The following is a 16,644-nucleotide window of genomic DNA, read 5'->3' as shown; positions in this document are numbered from 1 at the left end:
AGCAGGCTCCAGGCTCCGAGCTATCAGCACAGAGCCGGACGTGGGACTCAAACCCACAAACCATGAGATCATGACCTGAGCTGAAGGCAGATGCTTAACCGACTCAGCCACCCAGGCACCCCATCTTCTGTCCTTTTATGTTCTATAGACTACACTTTGGAAAATGCATGTTTAGACTGAGGCTATCTATGGTCTGGTTACAGGTGCAGAATAGAATTCCCTGAACTGGATCCAGGTAGGTTCTCAGATGCATGGGCTAGGATGCTCCCACTACAGCCTCCTCCTCCTCCCCCAAAAGGAAGGAATCACTTGCCCCACCTCCCCTCTGACAGAGCAGTACTAAGGGCTTGGACCTTTTCCCCCTATGCTTTAAGTTCATTCAATTATTTAATGAATAAATATCCCCCTCCCCCTAGGTTGCTTGTAGCTTGCTGATCGCAGTGTTTATGAAACAGCTGTGAGGACAGGTGGGTCATAATCTTTGGGTAGCTAAAGCCCAGCAACAGCCCGAGGATCATGTGTCAACCCTGTAATCCTGCTCTGCACACACAGGAATCATTATGTGGGCTTAGGAAGGCACAATCTCACAATTGGACATGAGGAGGTGACTCAGGCCCAAGTCAGGGTTGGAGCTAGCCTCCTGGTAAACAACTGACCCATCCTTTCTGGGCTCTTGTCCCCAGGATTTCAACAGCACCACAGAAATAGCCATTTTGCTCACGGTTATTTCCCAGACCCGTACCATTTGTCTAAGTCACTGTGTGGGTTCTGAGGCTTGCTTTTAGAGAACTGATCCTGTGGGTCACTTGAGGCAGCTCTACCATTCCCAGGGAGAGCAGCAGCTGCTGGTGGCAGGGTGGCCGAGTGCAGCCAGTGCCCAGGAGGCTAGTCAGAGCTGGAGGCCCTCGTGGGAGCAGACAGCGGCAGTAAGAGGGGAGGACGGGGCAGGTGGGCTCAGGGGGGTCAAGAGGGACATGCTTCTTTTCCGTGTGTGTGTGTGTGTGTGTTTGTGCACTCGCACGCATATGCTCATGTACTCGGGATCTGGTAGAGCCTGTCCAGGCTGCCCAGTCACCTGTGATGTCAGATTCCTTCAGGGAAGAAAGGAAGGAGTGGGACAAGGCATGGCAGCTTTTCATCCTAGCCTGCTCCTGTACTAAGGAGTCTCCTCTCCTAGAGTCACTGTCCCTTTCCTGGGAAAGGAGGGAGCTGTTCAAAGCCCTTGCTCTTTTAGAGGAGGAGGGAGAGGAGGAACTCTATTGATAACTGGGCTCAGCGCCACTCCTGTCAGTGCTGGGGTGCCTTCAGGGAGGTTGCTTTGGGGAGCCTTGTGAGGGAAGGCAGGCCAGGTTGTGCCGTAGACAATCCCCTTGGTAGAATGAACCTGGTCACCAGGCCAGGCCTGAGGAAGCAGCAAGGGTGATGGTGTGGCACGTTCCTGCTTGGCTTTCAGAGGTCTGGGCATTAGAGGGAGGCTGTGGCTTATCTTCTGTGCTCGGTCAGGTCAGAAAGGCTGAATGAACTGTTGTGTTGGGGCAGCGGCTTTGTGTCTTGCTCTGGAGAGGGCTGAGAACAGGGCCAGGACACCGCGTTCAGCACGCAGCAGCTATGGATAGCTGGCATTACCTGGGCCCTTTAGGAGTCTTGGAAATTTTCCACTTACATTTCATATTCATGGAAGAATTTCCAGCCCAGGCACTTCCTGCTCTTGCTCACGGCAGCTCACAGATATGCAAAACAGAGACCTCCCACCCCAGCAGCAGCAGACAGGACCCAGCCAGCTGCACTCACACGGACTCAGCTCAGCCTTCCGGGCATACACGGCCCATGGCCTGAGGGCCTCCCTCGCCTGTGTGGCATGCTCAGGATCAGCCATGGAGACTCCAGCCCCAGGCTCAGGTCTGTGTCATGGGTTCTGACAGTGGGAGCCTGGCAAGAGCAAGAAACAGCTTCATTTGTGTAAGGAGGGGATTTGAGTGGTACTGTGCTTCCATTCTGGAGGGGCTATGGTGCCATGAAAAATAACTGTTGGTTGAAATGGTGGCATTTTATAGCTTTCTAACTTTGTGACACTTCTTTAAGCTCGTCACAGGGTGTCATTTGTAACAGTGAGATAAGCTGTGTCCCTAGCTGATTGAATTTATGGTTAAGCCTCCCAAGCCTGCCGGCTTCAGCTGACAAACGGTTGACAAACGGGTAAAAGCCAGGCTTGAAGAAGCAGCTGGAGCTGAAACTGCTTGGCATCTACAGAGCAGGCTTTCCTTGCATAAGCCTGCCCTGCCAGGTGTCTCTAGGTCTCAGAAGAGAGCCGGTCTGTGGAGGGAGGGTTGGCAGGAGGGAGCTGTCCGGAAGACAGATGTATAATGGGCTCCTAAGGCTCACTGACTTAGCCCAGCACCCCAGCTGGGTTACTTGATCTATACTAAGGTATGGAGTGAAGTCTTCACCACTTATTGAAGACACTGGTAATAATTCTGCAAGAGATTGATATGGCTTCTGCAACGAAAGGAATCTATCTCTATGGGGAAATGTTGCTATATGATCCTATCCTCGGGTCATTGATGTGCCTTGGGAATCTGGGGTGAGGAACTGTGGGATATAGCATCTTCCTGATAACTGACCACAGGACCTGTTTCACCAGCAACAAGTGTTGACCTTTCATGGAACCACGGTGGGAAAAGGCTGGTTTAAACTATTTAAAGAGAAAAGAAGATCTTTTGTAGAAAGATGCATCCCAAAATGTACGTTTAGTTGACTTCAGCGAGGTGAAAATGCTTCATGGAAAGACATGGCAGTCTGTCATAAGAGCCCTCAGGCACAAAGGACCCTCTACCCCATGCCCACTTCTGAGGAGGCCTGGTGGGCTGTGTCAGGCCTGGGTGTGTTTGTAGGGGAAAGGGCTATGGGGTAGGAAGGTGGTGGGGGACAGTTTCTGTCCAGGGCAAGAGCTAATGCAGAGATGGATCTCAATGCTGTTAATTCCCTTAGCTGGCCAGTGTCTGATGTGGATTAGGTGGGAGAGGACCCTAATTACCAAAACCTGGGATGTAGAAGTTTGATTTTCTTCCTAGTTTCCTTTCATTAAAAAAAACCTCTTCGGTCTATTTATTTTCTGGGGCACTTAGGTGGCTCAGTTGGTTGAGCGTCCAACTTCGGTTCAGGTCATGATCTCGCGTTTGGTGGGTTCGAGCCCCACACTGGGCTCTGTGCTAACAGCTCAGAGCCTAGAGCCTGCTTCGGATTCTGTGTCTCCCTCTCTCTGCCCTTCGCCTGCTCACACTTTGTCTCTCTTTCTGTCTCTCTCAAAGATGAATAAACATTAAAAAATATTTATGTTCTTTCTATCTTCTTTGTGTTTGTTAAAATGACATTATAACAGCATCAGTGATCAAAGTCAGATACTGCCTCACACATGCAGTCCTGTTATCTGGTCATCCGAGTATGTGTCTCTCTTCCAGCCCTTGTCTTGAAGGGAATGCATTTTCATTTCACTGCAACAAAAGCATGGGTACAGTTTTATGTATTAATTTTTTCATTTACTGTTATTTCACAATATTTTTTATGTGATTACACTGTCCTCATAATTATAATTTTGGTTGCTTGACTTTTTTCTTCAAGTGAATGTGCTCTTATTTGGACACTTTAAAGCTTTTTATATAAATAGTGCAGGTAAACATCTTTGTGCTTTTTCCTTCAGATTCTTTTCTTAGAAGCAATTTCTGGAACTGGGTTTATTCTGTCAAATGGTATGGATGCTTTATGGCATTTGCTGCCCCTTGCCCGAGCCCTGTTTGATGTCTACTTCTGAGATGCCCTGTGAGGTTGTAGAATGCTGCACTTGACCCGCAGCCTTAGAGTGGGGAGAGAGGTTGATGGGGTCCAGCTTCCTTTTCACCTAACAGCTCCCCCTGGCTCTAGTTCTGTGTCTTCCTCTCCATTTCTCTCTCTGTCACCTTTTTCCCCAAGCCCCGTTCTGATGATTTCCAGCTTCCCCTTCTGTGTGCTATCAGGATGTGGACGTCTCCACAGACAGCTCTGTCTCTTCCTCTTTGCAGGTCTGGCCTTCACTGTCTTGCTCTCTGCTGCTACAGATCAGCACAGTTACGTGCCAACTTCCTCCCTCCACAGCAACTCCCTCCCACTCAATCACTTGGAGGGGAGAGGCCCAGGAAAGCTATCGTCCTGGGTGTGGAGGGAAGGAGGAAATTGGATTCACAGTCAACGGGCTCACAGATGTACTTTGACTGGTGTTTGACCTGCTTTCTTCCTTCCTGTCTGTGTCATGAATTAGGCCCATGAGAATACCAGAGCAGCAAGCCTCCCTGGGCACCAGAAAGCTCTCTGGTATCTAGAAATTACAGCAGTTAGAACTGAGAGCGCCTTGGAGACTGCCTAGTCTCATCCCTTTATCTCACAGAGGAGAAAACTGTGAGGCACAGAGAGTGACTGTCCCAAGGCTGCTCAGTGAACCTCTCCTCCCCTGTAATTGCTTCCTTTCCTGGCCACACGGAAACAGGGCTCCTGTCTTACTTTCATCCTCGTCTCCCGGCTGACTAAACCACCTCTCTCTTTAAACCTTGCTCAAAGAAACTGTGGTAATAGGTAGACAGGACACCCTTCTTCCAGAGCTGCTCTAGTGAAGGTAGCTTGTTGATAGGATGCAGTATTCATTCATTCCGTAGGAGTGATGCTGGGCACAGCCAAGAAACCTACCCTGACACCTAGCTGGACAAAGAGAAGCACTACAATGTAGTGGTTAAGAAGACAGGCATGGGGACCAGGTGCCTGGGCTCAAACCTCTGAACAGAGGCTCAGAGAGGAAAGGGGCAGAGGGCCAAAGGCTGAGAACAGCGCAAGTCTCTGCTCATTTAGTAAAAGTGTGACCCCAGGCAAGTTAGCTCTCTGTGCCTTTATTTTCTCATCTGTAAAATGTGAATAATAGGATTCACTGAGTTAATAAGTAGAAAGGGCTTGGCAGAGTGTACCCATTAATAAGTCCTATATAAATGTTAAAAGAAAGACAGACAGGTAGAAAGAAAGAAAAGAAAGGAACAAACCAGGTAATTTAGGCCAGCTAGGGATAATAAGGAGCCAGTGTGAAGAGAGATAGGCCAAGCTTTGAGGAAGTAAGTTTTCAGCGGGGCTGTGAAAGGTAGAGTATCCCTGTCTCTAAACCTTTATTTTATTTGCTGTGTCTTGTTCAGAGTTCCAGAAAACTTGGGAGATGGTAGAACCGTCATGGTAGATTCTTTCTTTTCAGCAAAAGAGCGTGTTTTGTGTGATGAAGAATGTGGCTTTGGATCGCCCAGAGCACTGCGGCCATCTCATGGGACCTTAGGCTAATCATTGAGAACTTTGGGCTCTCATCTTCCCTTTATGCAGTGGGGAGTGAGGTTTGGTCATTGCTGTACCCAGACGGCCCCCTGATAGTCTGCAGGAGAGGGGTCTGAACTCTCCTATCCCTTCCCCATCATGGAAACAAAGCCAGGAGAGGTAGGACTGCCAGCATGCTGTGGGTCCCCTGTGTTCGGGACAATAGAAACACAAGTAGTTCGGTCATTCTTTGACTTCTGAACATTTGCTTTCTCATGAAAGGTGAGTGGTGCTATACCCTTCACATCCAATGACTTATGGAGCTAGTTTCTGAAGCTGGTGCACCGGGTTTGGTCTGGGGAATTCCGGAGTAAGACAGCTGACCCCAAGGACCCTTGTTTTAGTAGCTTCTCCTCCCCCACCCCACTGACTCGGGCCATCTGGGAATTCCAGAGGCTAATGCTTGCTCTTTTTCTGCTAGCCGAGATGCCGCGCCAGTTTCCCAAGCTGAACATCTCCGAGGTGGACGAGCAAGTCCGGCTCCTGGCAGAGAAAGTGTTTGCTAAAGTACTCCGAGAAGAGGACAGCAAAGATGCCCTGTCCCTCTTCACTGTCCCCGAGGACTGCCCCATTGGGCAGAAGGAGGCCAAGGAGAGGGAGCTACAGAAGGAGCTGGCGGAGCAGAAGTCCGTGGAGACGGCAAAAAGGTTTGTCCCCACAAGCCAGAGCACATGTGCACAGTGGTGCAGACCCAGGCAGGCTGTGGGCATGTGTCTGAGATAGGGGGCCTGTCCCTGGGAGATGAGTTTATTCCTTAACCAAGACCCCTTAATTCACCACTTCTTTCTTGAAGGCCGTTTCCAGGCCTGTGTTTGGCAGAAAAGGTAAAAAAACACCTTTTCTCTGCTGCTGTTTGAACAACAAATCATGTGCATAAATACGCACCATTTGCAAATGACAGTTCTATGATCCTTTTGGAAATTTGAAGATTGCTTGGGAAACATCAATTTTACTTCTTTTCATCGCTTGACAATTACTTTGCATTATTAAATAAGTCAGTTCACTATGTGCCAGGTGCTATACTGGGCACAGAGGATGCACTAATGAACAAGATATTTCCAGTCCCTGCCCTGTTGAGCTTACAGGTAGTTGGTCTAGACAACAATTAAGTAATGGGACAAATTAAATTTAAAAAATGACAAGTAATGATAAGTGATGTATCAGTGAGGGTCTAACCAGAAAAAACAGAAATCACTTAAATACTGGAAGGAGGATTTAAAATTCTTCTTTTTTTAAAGCTTATTTATTTTTGAGAGAGAGACAGAGCGTGAGCGTGGCAGGGGAGGGAGGGTCAGAGAGAGGAAGACACAGAATGCAAAGCAGGTTCCAGGCTCTGAGCTGTCAGCGCAGAGCCTGACATCGGGCTGAACCCATGAACCATGAGATCATGACCTGAGCTGCAGTCGGACGCTTAACCGACTGAGCCACCCGGGCAGCCCTGGAAGGAGGATTTTAATGCAGGGAATGGTTGCTGAGGTGGCGGAGACCTGAGAAGACAAGCAGAGGGCAGGGAGGCAGGCCGGAGACTCAAAGCAGTAGGAAGCAGCTACCACTTGAGGCCGCAGGGATGATGGAAAGAGGCAGTGCTGCTGGAGCCCAGGGGGGAGAAGTTGGAACTGTGGTGGCCTTTTCGATGGAAAAGGAGCCAAGGAGGAGAGGCAGCAGCTGCAGAGATGCTTCCAAGGCAGAGATGGAAGCAGGAGATACCTAGCTGCAATCCTTCTGGCACCTTCCAATTTCTCCCAGTGGTTGCCATTGGCCAAACCTAGCCAGAAGCCAGCTAACACAAAGCAGGAAACACAGGGGGGCAGAGGGGGAGCTTGAGAAGTGGATCTGAGGACAAGCAGGCCGAGCATGGGTGCTATGAAGTAGATGAATAAAGTGTTGAAGGAGAGAGAGAGAGAGAGAGAGAGAGAGAGAGAGAGAGACCTCAGGCTGGAGGGATAGTCAGGGCTCAGGTCAGACTGGTCTTGTGCTCCCTGATGAGAAGTTTGGATCCTAAATCCAAGTACAGTGTGAAGCCCTCCTCCTTTCAGTTGATCTCACCCAGGAGAGTGGAATTAAAGAATAAAAGAACTTTGAGAAAAAGTCTAGTGGGGCTTTAGCTGGGTTCTTGGACCACCAGCATACTGCAGACCTTAGAGCTAACATGGTGGAACGTAAGCCCTGACTGTGACCTGGTCAGCAATCAGGTCCTTCCTACGATATCTCCTTATTTTTAAAGGCACGCCCTCTGCTTTCTTGGTAGTATAGAATTTCAGTATTTCCTTCACTTTTTGGGAAAGAAGTAAAAAGGCAAGTACTGGTATAAAGGCTTCGCCATCCATAAAATAAGTGAGGGGCTCTGGGCCCACGGAGGGAAGGGGTAGTGGGTGCCGTTAGCCAGCTGTGAGTGCCAGCCTGTGTTAGGTGAGGTGGGGTGGCTGGAGGTCCAACAGTGTGTTCACCCCTGGAGGGTCAAGAAGAGGGGCGCCTGGGTAGCTCAGTTGGTTAAGCGTCCGACTTCAGCTCAGGTCCGATCTCGCGGTCCGTGAGTTCGAGCCCCGCATCGGGCTCTGGGCTGATGGCTCAGAGCCTGGAGCCTGCTTCCGATTCTGTGTCTCCCTCTCTCTCTGCCCCTCCCCCATTCATGCTCTGTCTCTCTCTGTCTCAAAAATAAATAAACTTTAAAAAAAATTAAAAAAAAAAAAAAAAGAAGAGCATGACTGTAGAGGCCCCTCATCCACACTGCACTGGCTTAACAGAGGGCTGGCTTTGTGGACTGAATGCTGTGCAGAACCCGCTGTGTCTTATGAATTGAGCATTTTCGACCCTTAATAATTGGAAGAGAAGAAGTCCTGGTATTTTTTATTATCGGGAATAGTGGGGTTCTGGGGCCAGTTTCATTACAGGGTGACACCGTGCCTCACATCTGCAAAAAGAGAGTGTACTCTTCTTATCAATGCCCAGGCTAACAGCAAAATGGAAACTTTCTTCTCTAAGTCCAAATGGTGCCTCATGATTTCCAGAAATTCTTCCATAGGCTGGCTCCTCTCCAGGAATTATGTTCTGTCCCTGTTCATTAGGATGTGGTGGTCTTGGTTCACATCTATATGCTCCCTAACACTGGAAGCTTCCTGAGTTCTGTATCTGGATCCCCAGGGTCCAGCCTAGGACTTAGGCCATGTTGGTGAGCAGTGGATGTGTGACAGAGAAAAGCTGTAGTATCTTCACAGATAGCACTTCAGGGTGGCTACAGCTCTCTGGACCATTGTGTTCTGTCACTCTCTAGTATGTTCTATGACCTTAGAAAATTAGGAAACATCTCTGTGCCCTACTTTCTTCCTCATCTATAAAGTGGGGATGGTAACAGTAGCTACTTTTGTGGGGTGTTGTGAGGAATGAGGGAATTGACATGGAAAGGGCCTAGAACAGTGTCACAATAAGCCCTCTGTTAACTGTTCACTGTTTGCCCGACTTCCTCCTGGGGAGACAGCATCAGCTACTGCTTACTGTGGGCTCAGTGCTGGGCTGTGTGGTTTGCTTTCATTCTTTAATCCCCACATCAAGCTTATTAATTGGATATTCTTATGGACTTCATTTTGCAGATGAGGAAACTAAGGTACAGAGAGGTTAAATTAACTTGCATGAGAACGCGGAGTGAGTAAGTGACAGAGCAGGGAGTAGAATCCACGACTTTTTTTTTTTAATGTTCATTTTTGAGAGAGAGAGAGAGAGAACACATGTGTGTGGGGAGGGGCAGACAGAGATGGGGACGGAGTATCTGAAGCAAGCTCTGTGTTAACAGCACAGAGTCCCATGTGGGGCCTGAACCCACAGACTGTGAGATCATGACCTAAGCAGAAGTCGGACACTTAACCAAGTCGGACGTTTAACTGACTGAGCCACTCAGGTGCCCCAAAGAACCCATGTCTTTTGAATCTAGAACCCCACACCTTGATCATGAGGCTATTCCATCTCCAGCCAGGGGTGGAGTCTTTGGTTCCACCCGTAGATGCTGGAATGACACTGGGTGCTGCTCCCCAGGGTATTATTGCCGGCTTTTGAATGAAATGAAGGAAGCTGGGCCAGAGCTTCCCAAAAGAAAAGCTTCTTTTCTGCCAAAGGATGGACTGATCCCCAGACTACCTGTCAGAAGTCCCAGTGTTCTCCAGAGCGGTACATCCCTAATTTTCTTTCAGCCTCACTGCTCAGTAGAGGCACCATTATGCAAACATTCAGACGTGGACAGTCCCTGGAGGAACCCTCTCCCCAGCTTCCTCTTTGTCTCTGGCTCCTCCTTGACACTCTGGAATGTAAGTGGTGATGTGGAGGCATCCTGCAAGGAGCCCACAGGCCTAGAGCCTGCAGCACATCTCCAGATACCCAGAGTCTGTGGGTTTGTGTTTCAAACTGTGACATGAGAAGGGACATCGTTTGGAAAAAGCCCTTCCTCACCCTGGCTCTTCTGAGAAGCCTGAATATTCCTGGCACTTGGAGAGAGCCTTTCTTTACAACCATTGCCTTTTTCTCTTTTACGAAGCAAGCAAGCAAGCAAAGACTATTGGAGGTCTAATGTAAAGGCACAAACTAAAATCAGGAAATAAAACAGTTTCTTCCAAAAAGAAGAAAAACTGGATTGTGAATAAGAAAGATGAGCACCTAAAACATGGAGGCTGGCTCCAGGAAGCCAGCAGCTGTAAGAGCTGAGCTGGGTTCAGACACAGCCCTTCTAGGATTGGGGGCTCTTTCCAGGGAGCCAGTGATTCAGCCTGCTCAGAGAAGCACTTGTTTTGCAGAGGCTGGGACCTCTGGTCTCCATCACTGCTCCCCCAGGCTGGGTGAGGAGGCCAGCAGGGACAGCTTGCTACTGGGCTCTATCTACTTCCTTAGGAAGATGGCATTAGCTAAGACTCTGTTGGGACGTGGGGGTGGGTCGGGGGTGGGTCCAAGAGGGGTGGACCATCTATGGAATCAAAGTTAGGGGGCAGAGAAAAGAAGACAGGAAAACCTGAGAAGTACCCAGAAGCTCTCTTTTGTTCACTCCTCCTTTTTTTTGCCTTTGCTCACTTTGAATTTATCATCCTACCTAGCCAGAGCGCATCTACCCTACTAAAGTACAAAGTTGGAACTTAGCCAACACTGATCGTGACATGAAAAATGTCTGTGCAACCAAAATGTACATTAGTGCTCCCCAGCTCTCCCATTTCTTCTTTTTGAGCAGCTTTATTGAGATACAATCCGCATACCATACAACCCACCCATTTAACCTGTACAAGTCAGTGGTTTGTATTATACTTGCAAAGTTATGCAACCATCACCACAATCAGTTTTAGAACATTTTTATCATTCCCCAAAGAAACCCTAGTAGCTTTCAGCTGTCATGTCCCCAGTACTCTCGTCCCATCTCCTATTTATTCTTACTTCATATAATAAGCTTGGTGATCTTGTTTCTTATCCTGTGACAGATTTAAGGAAGGAGACTAGAAGTGGGGAGAGGAATTTCCACAGGCAGGGTCATTGTGGTGACTGTAAGCTCAGGCGTGGGAGTCAAGGCCACTGAGTTCAAATGACGCCCATGTGTTAGTACTGAGTGCACTTGGGCGAGGTCTTCACTGCAGGAGCCTATTTCCTGATCTGCACAATGAGGGTAATAAAACACCTACCTTGGGAGAACTAAGTGAGCTAATATGCATGACTACTTAGGACAGCACTTGGAACATCATTAGTGTTCTTGTTTCTGTCATTATTATTTGACAGTCACCAGTGAGGGAGGAAACTATGAAAAGCAGACACAAGAATTTGAAGTCTTGGGACAAAATGCCTTTAAGCTCATGACTGGGTAACACGGTGATGACTCTGAGTCATCGAGAGAACTTGCAATTATGTTCGGCACGCTCTGATTAAGATATAGGAATTATGAATTTCATTTTAAAAAGCCACATCATAGTTGTTGTTGTTGTTTTTTAAATTAGAGTATAAAGGGGACAGACTTTGTCTGAAAAATGTAGCTTTCTAGAACAGCGGCTTTCCCAAGTAGAACAGATAAACAGATAGTTGTTATGAGTTGAGCATAGTACAGCTACAATGTTATTAAATCATTTTGTTTAATGAAATTTCTTTTTTTTTTTAAAGTATTTTTTGGGAGAGCACAAGTGGAGGAAGGGCAGAGATAGGGGGACAGAGGATCTGAAGCGGGCTCTGCACTGAGAAGCTGACAGGCTGACAAGGCTGACAGCCATGAGCCCCATGTGGGACTGGAACTCAGGAACTGTGAGATCACGACCTGAGCCAAAGTTGGACACTCGACCAACTGAGCCATCCAGATACCCCTGTTTAATACAATTTCTTAAATTAGGGCTATGCAACTTTTAAAATTCAGGGCCATTAACAAAGCAGCTTCATTTAAACCCGTTTGATTCATCTGCTTTTAAAGTTAAGAACAAAAAGCTGGGGCCTTTGGGGAGGAAGGGCAATGGGAAGGGAGTTGGTGGGCAATGGAGTCCTACGCTTGGTCAGGAGAGAGCAGAGGGGGATAGTGACAAGGGAGGGCAGGTTATCAGAGGGAAGTGAAGGAAGAAACAAGGGTTGAGATTGTGAATTTTTACACCTGATAGGCTTCAAGTGTACAATTCAAAGCCACCGCCACCGCCACCCCCCCCCCCCCCCCGAGCAGGCCACTGGTCACTTGGTGGCCACACGGAGTAAGTGCTCTCCACAGGGCCCAAGCGCCTGGCATTCCTTCTCCTAGTGTCTGCCCATCATGGAAGTGCACCATAGTCAGCTGTATCTGCTTTCTTCCTTCTGGATCGGCTGGGACCTTTGGTCTCAGTCACTGCTCCCCATTCTCACATGAATCACTGCGGTGACAGTGGAAGCAAGAGCAACAGCTGAGCCTCTGGAGGTGGGGAATGCCTGCCCCACCTAATGGCATTCCAATTAAAACTGTGAATAAATCTCTATGCTGGTTTGTGGCTCTTGCCCCAAACCTTTATTTAAAAAAAATTTTTTTTTAAGAGAGAGAGAGGGGACAGAAGATCTGACAGAAGCGGGCTCTGCACTGACAGCAGACAGCCTGATGCGGGGCTTGAACCCACAAAGCTTGAACCCACAAGCTGTGAGGTCATGACCTGAGCCGAAGTCAGATGCTTAACTGACTGAGCCACACAGCCGCCCCTCTTGCCCCAAACCTTTAAAGTGGTAGTTCTCATCTGGAAGGGTAGCGGCTACCAGAATGATCTGAGTATGTGACAGGGAGGTTTTCAAACAAGCCTGCTCATTCTGAAGCGTTTTCCTCTCCCTTTGAGAATGATGCAGGGAGACATCTCTGATCCTGCTGCTTCACTGCTCCCACCCTCAGTGTGATTAGGTGTCTCCTCTGGGATCCCAAAATATCCAGAGCCTCTCACACACCAACGACATTGTGTGGTGACAGTCTGCTGAGTTGTCTGGCCATCTATGCCATCATCAGTCAGTCAGTCCCTGGAGTCCAAGGTGTATTTTCTATCTGTCTAGCCCTGGGGGCTGGCACTTGGTACTTTATTGAATAAAGTGACTTGTTGTACACATTTGAGAGCCTCTGGTGAAAGGTTTGGTCTGGTGACTTTCCCAGCCTTCAAGTCCTCTGGACAGACTACATAAGGGCAGTGGGCTTGTGAAGGTCCCTGGGAAGATGCTGGCTATTCTCTAGAAGATTGAAGAGGGTCTTGGGGTTCTTAACTTGGGTTTAACACATGAATCAAATGTTATTACAGGAAGGCTTTGGGGTGCCCAGATGTTGAGGAGGGTTGGGAAATGGAGCAGGGTAATGATGGGGACACAGTGAATGGCAGGGGCAGCTGAGGGCCATAGAGTTGGGCGGGAGGGGCACCAGACAGGTGCTAAGAGATACCATAATAACAGCCCATGTGACCAGTTCGTGTCCTTGTATTGAGGACCTGTTTGGGCAAGAAGGTTCTTGTGACCCAGAAGTGCCATCCATTTCAGAGAGGACAAAGCTGCTCCTGGCCCCTTGGGCCCTTAGGCTTGGCCTGGAGCTGGTATCCTCACAGCCCCACACCCTGCCAGCTCTTTGGTAGGAGTGAGTTTCTGCCAGGTGGATGTGTGGGTGGGGGAAAGAGGGGGCGTGCCAGCTGTGGCAGACAGAGCTGGCTTACTCTGATGCCCCAAGGGCTAGCACGAGGTAGAACAGGTGGGACTGTGGACAGACAGATCTTGGCCCATCATAAGGAAATGCTTTCTAACAGTGGCAACAGATCATGTTTTGTTCACCTTGTTTGTGTGCTTAGCACTGGCCTGGCCCAGAGTAAGTGCTTGGTAAGTGTTTCTTGAACAAATGATTGATTGCTGATGTCTTATCCAGAAATGTAATGAGCTGTCTGTCAGTGGAGGTATTCAAGCAGAGGCAGTGTTAATGAGAGGACTGGGGCGTGTAGTGTTTAAAATCCTTTCCAGCTAGGACACTCCCTTGTTCTATAATCCAGATAAAGCTTACTTTAAGCTTATTAAAAGACAACTTCTTTTATTGCTGTTACACATGCGGGGCTTCAGACAGCCTTGAGAGGGAAAGAAAGACAGGTGTGTGGACACACGCGCATATTCAGTCACTCAGTTGCTGCTTTCCACCTTTGTTGGCTGAGCCTTGGTTGAATAGAATGGATACTAGATATGCGCCTATAGTAGACAGAATTTCTAAAATGCCCTCCCCAAAGATGGCCCTCCCTAATCTCCAGACTTTCTGAATATGATGAGACATCACTCAGCGATTATACTGTCATATGTAGCACAGTAGCAGACTTGAAGATAAGGAGGCTACAGAGGTGGACTTTATCTAATGACACACATATAAAGAGTAGGGGGCTCTCTCTGGCTGGTAGGAGAAGGGAAGTCAGAGAGGTTTGGAGCACAGAGGCAGCTATGCCTGGCTTTGAAGATGGAGGGGGCTGTGTGCAAGAATCAGAGAGCAACCCCTGCCCAGTAGCCAACCAGGAACAGGAACCTTAGTCTTATGGCCATGTGGAACTGGATTCCGCCAACAGCCTGGATGAGCATGCAAATGGATTCTTTCCCAGAGTCTCCAGGTAAGAGCTCAGTGAAGCCAGCATCTTGATTTTGGCCTTTTGATACCTGGAGCATAGAGCCCAGCCAAGCCTACCCAGACTTCTCACCTACAGAACTGTGAGCCAATAAATGGGTGTGGTTTTTAAGCCACCAAGCTTGTGGCAATATGTTATGTGCCCCAATAGAAACAATACAGGGCCCTCTCCTTGGGCTCCAGTTAGCTTTTCCAATGTTCTGAGATATAAGCTTAATGGTTAGCTCTTGTTACTCCAAGCCCTTGCCCAAGGTGAGCAAGCCCTGAGGAGTTGCCCCATCTGTTGTTTAACCTATCCCTGTGCCTGCAAAATCTGAGCTCCTAGCCCACAGATGTTCACATGTGACAGTCTGGTGCTCACTTGAAGACCAAGACAGGAGACATAATGGATGTCTTCAAGAAGAACTCTTTGGGCACCTGCTGATGGGTACTGGCTTTCTCACTGAGGCAGAGGAATATGGACATTCCTAGGACAAGCCTGGTGGGTTCTTGGCTTAGGCAGCCTTCCAGTTTCCTGATTATACTGGGCTTTATTACCTTTCTTACCTGTTGCTCACCTTAGATGTTACCTTGCTTCTCCCTGGTGAGACTGGCCCTCAGGCAGCATTGGCTGAAGCATGGGGGTGAAGTTGGCAAAGAGACAAAACAGTGAGCTGGCAGGCATGTGAATGACACAAATGCCAGAGTCTTATGGGACCCAGCTGAACCGGTCAGAATGTTAGAGGGAGCCCAAAGTAATAGCTCTTCCTGTAGGTGTGAATAACCAAAAGATGCCAAAGTGAGAACTGTATTGGTCATGGTAAATCTGCCTTTGAGGAATGATTGACTGGCATGAGTTGACATCTTCCTTGGGGGCATGTTGCTTAGCTTATCTCTGTGGAAAGGATGGATGGCAGGCTGGAGAGAGCCTGGGTTGTAGGCCCCTGGAGTTCAGGCTGCCTTTCCTGAACAACTCAGTGCATCTGTTATGCAAGGCCCAAGGTCAGGGCAAAGTCAAACTCTTGAAAAGGGGCTGCCTCTACTTTCCAGGTGTAAACAGCCTTGCCCCAAAGAGGTGATAACACAAGTGGGCAGATAAAGACTGAGAACCATGGCAAGCGTTGGGTGTATAGACAGAAGAGGTAAATGTGGTTCCTGAAAAATTAGCAACGGGCCTGTAAGGAGACCTGGTCAAGTGTCAGGAGGAAGGTAACCTCTTCCAGGTGACACATAAGGCCTGTTTGGAGATCAACCAATTTTTCCACCCCTTCTAGGTATCATGGCACCTAGAGGAGAGAGGGGTTCTGTGGGTCTGTGGGCCACTGAGGCCTTTGCTGGTGACTATAGGCCTTGGATATCCTGCTGAGTCCTCAGCTGGTTTCTGGCATTGGGCACTGCTGGGTGGCTATGCTGGGGGCCTGGGGTCATTAAAGTCAGAACTCCTCCCAGGAGAGGGGAGTGCTCATGGCTTTACCTCATTACTGGTTAACTCCCTTCCTGGAGATCCTAGGACTTGGGGTGGTGAGTGTTCACAAATCACTGTAAATAAGCATGAGCTTGTGGCACTTTAAAACCAACCTATGCCCACTTCCCCGAGAGTTTGTAAAATCATCTTTTGGTGCTAAGTGACCAAAGGGACCTGAGATTGATGCTGACTGATCTCTTTCTCATAACAGAGATACAGATCTGCACCTGCCCAGCAGTAGCAGCAGCCAGGATGGCACAGATTAGGCACAGGAAGGAGCAGAGGAGGTGACGGGGTGGATAAGTTCCCAGAGAGGCGGTAGGCTATGGGCTAACTGCCACCCTGCCCTGTGACTTTGTACAAGCCCTCTTCCATCTCTGGGCCCCTGACTCCTTCATGAAAAAAAGAGGTGGGACTAGTTAGTCATCATGAGCTCTTCTGGCTCCAGTGCCCCAAATTTTGAATGCTTTGAAATACAAGGTGGTTATCCGTCTGTGACCCTGTTCATTGTCCTTCTGAGGCTGTTCAGATGCTGGGACTCGGAGTTTGGGTGACTTAATATGGTCCTCACTCCTGCCCTTGGTGTTAGACCCCTGCAGTATGGTCTGCTCTCTGTCTCCCAAGACAGTTGCCTTCTCTAATGTTCTGTGTGCCCTGCACAGGCCACAACCATTCTTAGTGACCACAGGGAGGGGTATCTGAGGGCTGTTCTGTACCTCAGGCAGAGAGATGTGTGCAAGAGGAAGGCATAATT

General features: G+C 48.7%; 1 protein-coding gene across 9 annotated transcripts in view; it reads left to right on the top strand.

Annotated features, from left to right (window-relative positions):
* Nucleotides 1–16,644, top strand: part of AMPD3 (adenosine monophosphate deaminase 3) — a 60,557-nt gene that overhangs the window by 17,064 nt on the left and 26,849 nt on the right. For 5 of the 9 annotated variants that reach the window (XM_040456889.1, XM_040456895.1, XM_040456892.1 and 2 more), the window contains exon 2: nucleotides 5,795–6,020. In XM_040456889.1, the coding sequence (XP_040312823.1) occupies nucleotides 5,800–6,020 (221 nt within the window). In that variant the 5' untranslated portion in view covers nucleotides 5,795–5,799. Of the gene's footprint in view, nucleotides 1–442; nucleotides 927–1,416; nucleotides 1,900–1,939; nucleotides 1,960–5,794; nucleotides 6,021–16,644 lie in introns of those variants that run through there. The other 4 variants (XM_040456891.1, XM_040456888.1, XM_040456894.1 and 1 more) reach the window with 4 other exon arrangements.

Source organism: Herpailurus yagouaroundi, unplaced genomic scaffold (assembly GCF_014898765.1).
Source record: "Herpailurus yagouaroundi ecotype Mexico unplaced genomic scaffold, PumYag 218, whole genome shotgun sequence".
NCBI lineage: Eukaryota > Metazoa > Chordata > Mammalia > Carnivora > Felidae > Herpailurus > Herpailurus yagouaroundi.
The sequence above is the reverse complement of the archived record's forward strand: the minus strand, read 5'-3'. Positions and strand labels throughout refer to the sequence as shown.